Genomic DNA, 6000 nt, shown 5'->3' with positions numbered 1-6000 from the left:
CTATTTGGGGGAACTTGGTCCTTTCTCCAAAGCCAGGGAGGTGGGTGCAACCTTCAAACCCCACACACATCCACTACTCCATGGGTCAGTCCCTGGCTCCCTGGAACACCCTCTGGGTCCTGGGAACTGGCAGTTCCCTTCCAACCACCCCCTGGAGCCCACTTAAGAATCAACAGCTCAGCTGCTGCGGGTGAAGCTCTTAGGAACAGGCCAGGAGTGATCCAGGGCCGGCCTGCTCCGGGGACAGCCACAGAAATGGTGCTGACCCAGTGCAGCCAGAGCATGGCAAGTGAATCACGTCCTGTGTCTGTGAGTGAAGAACCGAGAACGTGTGCATGCGTGTGTGTGTGCGTGTGCAGGCACACGTGTCCCAGTGAGTCAGTGTGCCCCTGCTCCAAACAGGTCCTCCCACCAACAAACGTGCTTGTGTTTTCAGAGCTGAGCCTAGCCACGCTCGCCCACCCCCATGAAAGCCTGGGATCTGCCACTCCTTTAGGAATGCGGGGTTAGGAATTGAGAAACAGGGTTCTTTCCAAGAGAATTTTTTTATTATTATTATTTTTCTCTCTTAATTGGATTCAATGTTTCTTGCACCTGACACACAGCCTCTCTGGTGGGGAATTCGGGTTTGTGCAAAGCCAAAAACAATTGTGCCCAATCGGACCCCAGCCAGCAGTATGGCTGACCTTGACTTGAGCCCCTCTCCGCTGTCTCTGGGCTGTCCTGCTCCCTTCCCTGCACGTCCCCATTCCTGACCCTAGTCTGGCCACCTTCCTGACCTCTCCCTGTCCCCGGGGCATCTTCAAAGGGTCCAGGAGGGATGGGGCTCCATAATGCAAAAGTGCCTGAGATGGTTCTTGAAATGCCCTCTTTGTTCCCCTTTTGCTAAGGCTGCCCGATGCCACCCTCCTGCCACCCTACCCAGGACCCTTGCTGGGATGCCCACCAAAGAGCCTCAAGGAAAAATTCAGCAGCTGAGCCACACTGGAGGCCTGGGCTCACGCCCAGAGTCTCCCTGGCCCGTCCAGACTGTTGCTGGCAAAGCCCTAGGCTGACAACACTGCCCAGCCTGTTGGACTAACACTGTGGATGCTGCCTCGCCCGCCAGCCTAAGAAACCCAAATCGCCTTCCTGCCCCTTCTCCTTCCAGCCCCTTCCCAGGGCCTGGCTCCCTGATGTCCAACAAGCTGCTTCTAGCTTCTCACCCTGATGCCGACAGCTGCTGTACTGGGAGTGATCGGGTGCTCTGGGGTGGCAGACGGTCTTGTGTTGCATATAAAAACATAGGTGATGCTCTAAATATCTAAGAATATTGGTCCCCTGAAGTGATTCTTGCGGCTTCCCCTTCTCCCTGACCCTCCCCACTGTCTCTCGGCCCCAGGCCCGGGAAAGCCCAGGTTACACGGGGACTACTGTTGCCAGGTTGGGATTCTAGACAAAAATCCTAGAACTCCTTTCTTGCTAGAAATCACCAATACAACCCTTAGTTCCGCAGATATAGTTTTGCGTATAGTTTATAAACATGATAAGACATACAGTTAGGTAAGGGAGTAGGGAAGGACCTGTGCATTTGTGTATATATATGTAGAGAGTGTGTATATATATATAAGTGAACATAGCTATAAAACTGCACCTCCTGTGAGAACCCCATTGCACACAATGAAGTTTTAAATTTCAGCCTCTGATGATCTTGCCTTTGGTAATTGGTTCTTGGAGCCCAGCAGCTGGGCCTGGTCTGCCAGGGTTGCCTGAGACATCAGGAATGAGAGGCGTTACCCCCAAAGGAAGGACTGAAGGTGGCACATGGTTGGATTCAGGGCAGGGTGTCTAAGTGGCCTCAGGCAGGAGCCAAAACGCCACCTGCTCACGTGCCCGCACATAGCTGGCGGACCCAGCCTCTTGTCTGCTTGCTGAGTCGAGCTTCCTCCAGGGGCGGCGGGGCCCCTTCAGACATCTCCAAATGACCAGGATTCCGCAGAGCTCAGCTCCTGTGGGGCACTGTCCCATTGTTACTAATGAAGGATTCACCTCTCGGCTTTAACTGCCTTGCTGGGTGGATGCTGTCCGTGGGTGCTCGGCGAGGGGGCTGGCTGGGAACAGCTGGGTGGGATGCACTAAACCCCCCTCTGCTTGGGGCTGTACACTTTGGGTTTATGATCCACCGGCCAGGGCCCAGACAGCAGCCGAAGCCTCTACCAGCCTTTGCCTGAAACCCAGCAGATCCTCCACGTGTAAAAACAGAAAAGAAATCCTGTTCCTTGGTGGGCATGTGGCAGTGCTGGGTGCTAGCACCCCATGTCCTCAGCGGAGAGTGACCACCAGCCCCAGTATCCAGGCCAGGAGTGAAGCCCTCAAGGAGCTGCCCGAGGAGGCCTGCTGCACCCCGCTGGGGGCACGGATGGGGGTCCTGCGGGCACACTTGCCCTTCCTCTTGGGCCGCGCCGTGGGCATGAAGTCAAAGCTGAACTTCTGCTGGTAGTCAGGGGCGTAGTCCTGCAGCTCCGGGGCCTGCTTCCCGGAGCCTGCCTTCGAGACCTGGTTGCGATTCCTATGGCTGGTGCAGTTCTTGCCCGGCTTCTTGGAGCCCGACCGAGAGCCAGGCGGATGGCCGTGCGGGTGGCCCTTGTCCCTGGTGGGGCCGTGGGGGGACGGGTGGTGCTCCTTGCGGGCGGCCCTGTCGGTGGTGGTGAGCGTGTGAGACTTGATCTGGTGCGGGGACGCCGCCCCCGTGCAGTTCCGGAAGTCCTCGGCCCTCAGCAGCTTCAGGTCCTGGCCCTGCAGACGCTCGGGGGACACGCAGGGGACCGCCGAGCTGGAGCCCCGGAACCTCTGCAGCCATTCCCACAGGGAGCGCCCCCGGCAGCCACAGTCCCAGGCGTTCCCGTTGAGGCGGAGGAACTCCAGGGCCCCCAGGGGTGCCAGGCAGTCACCTGGCAGCTCAGAGAGACTGTTGTTGAAGAGGAAGAGGGTGGTCAGCCTGCGGAGGTCGTGGAAAGCCTTGTGATGGACCCACTGCAGCTGGTTCTCATGCAGCAGCAGCCGATCCAGATTCACCAGGCCCCGGAAGGTGTCCTGGCCCAGGCTCCACAGCTTGTTGCCATGGAGAAACAGGTGGCTGAGGTTGACCAGGTCCACAAAGATGTCGTCCTGGAGGTACTCGATGTGGTTGTCCTGCAGGTAGAGGTACTGCAGGCTGTGCAGGCCGCCAAAGATGCCGGCCGGCAGGGCGCTGAGCCCACACTTATAGAGGTAGAGGGCGTGGAGCTTCACCAGGCCCTGGAAGGTCTCAGGGGCCAGCGTCCGCAGCTGCCGGTTGTCGCCGAGGTCTAGCTCCTCCAGGTGCACGAAGCCCTGGAAGGTGTTGGGGTCGATGAAGGTGATGTTGTTGGAGTAGATCCACAGGGTGACCATGGCGGGGCTGAAGTGGCCCTGCCGGAGGAGGGTGATGTGGTTGTTCTGCAGGAAGATGCGCTCGCTGTCCTCCGGGATGCCCTCGGGGATGGCGGCGAAGTTGTGCGCCTGGCAGCTGACCGTCATGGGCGCGGGGTAGCACACGCAGTCCCGCGGACAGCCACCGCCCAGGGGCAGCTCCCCGGCCAGCAGCAGCAGCAGCAGTTCCACACAGCACCCTGGAGGGGAGAGAGAGAGCACAGCCAGGTCACGGGGGGCTGCCCAGGAGGTGAGAGACACTCGGAGAAGTCGGACTCCATGGATATGTGCGCCTCCTTGGTCGGCGGGGCTCTGTCCTCATCTTAGCCGCACTCAGCGATCTGGGGTCTGGGGTCATAGCCCCTGATTCCTGATGGCTTCCCACGCCCTGGCGCCCCACCTCTTCTGGGGGTTTCTATTCCAGCCGGGGTTGTGAGGTGGATTGGTGTAGAGGCTGCGGTCCCCCTACACCTGGCGGACTTCTTTAGCCCCACCTAGCAACCCCCTAGCCCCGCCCCCAGCTTCTGAGCCCCGCCCCCAGCCTCTGAGCCCCGCCCCCTTAGGCTCTGTCATCCTGGCTAGGATTGGGGTCACCGCCCATGGACCCAGCAGCCAGCCTCGGGGGTCCTGTTCCCCCCGGGGTCCCAGCTCTGTCACTAACTTGCCTTTATCTGCATGAGCAGATAGTGGGGCAGGCTCCTGTTCTAACAAAGTAAATATCTCATATGGGCTCCTGAAGAGTCTTTTTATTTCAATTTTTCCTAATAACAAACAAAGTGTGCAGGCATGTCACCAAAGTTTATCTTAAAAGATTTCTCATTTACAGTGCCTTCCATGTCCTCAAGCATGCATCGTCCCCCATGACGTAAGTTTCCTCATTTCTAAGTAATAATAGTTGTTCCTTGCAAAGGACACGTGTGTGTGTGTGTGTGTGTGAGAGAGAGAGAGAGAGAGACAGAGAGAGAGGACGACTGCAGGAGGCACCAGGACTGATGGTTCTGGGGTCCTAGGAGCAGCCAGAGAGAGACTGCCCCCCACTGCGTTCCACCGTTTGGTCCCTCCCTCTCCCTGCCTCTCTGGAGATCCCAGGCTACCACTGCAAATCAGGCCTTGCCTCTCGATTGTCCCGAGCATTTCCTCTGAAGCTTCTGTCTAATTGGGCATTAATTAGGCATTCGTTAATGGATCCTTAAAATAATTTATTTTCGGATGTGTCCAGCCTGTGGTCGGATAACAGCCACGCACTCATTATCGCAGCAGCCTCATTATGGATGATCGTCATTACCTGCCTTTTTCTAGGGTCACAGCTGCCCCAGGCAGCCTGGCAGGCGCGCCAGTGTTGTGGGGACCGGCTCCAGGCCTGTAGACCCCCGCCCTACAGGGCCAGGCCGTCATCTCGTCCCTGCCGGGGTTGGCTTCCTGATCCTTCCCTTCCAGCTTGGCCGATCAGGCCTCTGGGGAGAGCTGGGTGCCTGGGGCAGTTCGGCTGATTCTTCCGGCTGCCAGCTGTGCCCAGGGCATGTTGGATGAGAGAACCAGCCCTCCCGGCCACTCTCGGGCTGGCCCCTACTCCCAGCCTTGGGCCGGCTGCTGCCCCAGAGCCGCCTGCCCCGGCTCCAGCGGACCTCACCACCCCCGACACCCCTCTCTTTCCTCCTAGAAACTGCGTCGTAAATAAGTGACAGCTCCCAGCTGTTGGGAGTTATGGGCTCCCAGAGAGTGGCAGCTGCTTCCTGTCCCCCTGTAATCACCCGGCTTCAACAACGTTTCCAACACATAAAAATCATCGCACATAATTCGGTTTCTGCATAATTGTGTTGGGTTGCGATTTCAGAGCAATTACGACCTCGGCGGTTGTGGCGATGGTGGCAGAGCAGCTGTGAGTTCCCATTCTGGGCTGGGCCATGCTCTCTGCGGCTCCTGCCCTGCTTTAGTCATCGCCACCATTGAACAGTCTGCAGCCCTGGCCCCAGGCAGGGGGGCCTTTTCAGCCTCAGTTTCCCTGTGTGTAACAAGAGTAGGAGAGGATTGCTACACCAGCACTCCCTGAGTGGCGTCTGATTTCCAGTCCATTACTGCCCACCTAGGTCTGGCCAGGGGGTCCCAGCCCTGCAGGAGACTCTGCAGTGGGAGGACCCCCTAGGAGCCTGGCCCCCAATCCCACGCTGATAATCAGGGATCCTGCCCACTGCCTTGAGCCTCCAACACCCGGTCTGGGAGGAGGGCCCAGCACACACTGGTTGTACCTTCCACACAGCCCGCCACCCCATCTCCCCTCGCTCAGCTCTGCTCCTCTGCCCGGCCCAGATGGCCCCACGGAGGCGCCCCCACCCTGCTACTCCGAGGGAGCCCAGGGTCCCCTTCCTAGCTCAGGGTGCTCATTGTGCTGAAGGGGACAGGGCCACAAAAGACCCCCACCCCTACCCCCTGGGGTCCTGCAAAGACAAGGCACTTCCTTCCTTTAAGTCAGGCAGGGAGCGCGGCCCGCAGTGGGAGCAGGCTGAACCCTGGCAGGCTCAGTGTTAATACCACCGACATTTGTGCAGCTTATAGAGTTTACAGAGGGCTCTG

At 58.6% G+C, this 6000-nt stretch overlaps 1 protein-coding gene across 1 annotated transcript in view; it reads right to left on the bottom strand.

Annotated features, from left to right (window-relative positions):
• Nucleotides 1-526: 526 nt before the first annotated feature.
• The window catches only part of RTN4RL1 (reticulon 4 receptor like 1), a 73171-nt gene continuing 67697 nt past the window's right edge, over nucleotides 527-6000 (bottom strand). The window contains exon 2 of the mRNA XM_043478290.1: nucleotides 527-3629. Within this exon, the coding sequence (XP_043334225.1) occupies nucleotides 2302-3629 (1328 nt within the window). The 3' untranslated portion in view covers nucleotides 527-2301. The remainder of the gene's footprint in view (nucleotides 3630-6000) is intronic.

Source organism: Cervus canadensis, chromosome 1, assembly GCF_019320065.1.
Source record: "Cervus canadensis isolate Bull #8, Minnesota chromosome 1, ASM1932006v1, whole genome shotgun sequence".
NCBI classification, from domain to species: domain Eukaryota; kingdom Metazoa; phylum Chordata; class Mammalia; order Artiodactyla; family Cervidae; genus Cervus; species Cervus canadensis.
The sequence above is the reverse complement of the archived record's forward strand: the minus strand, read 5'-3'. Positions and strand labels throughout refer to the sequence as shown.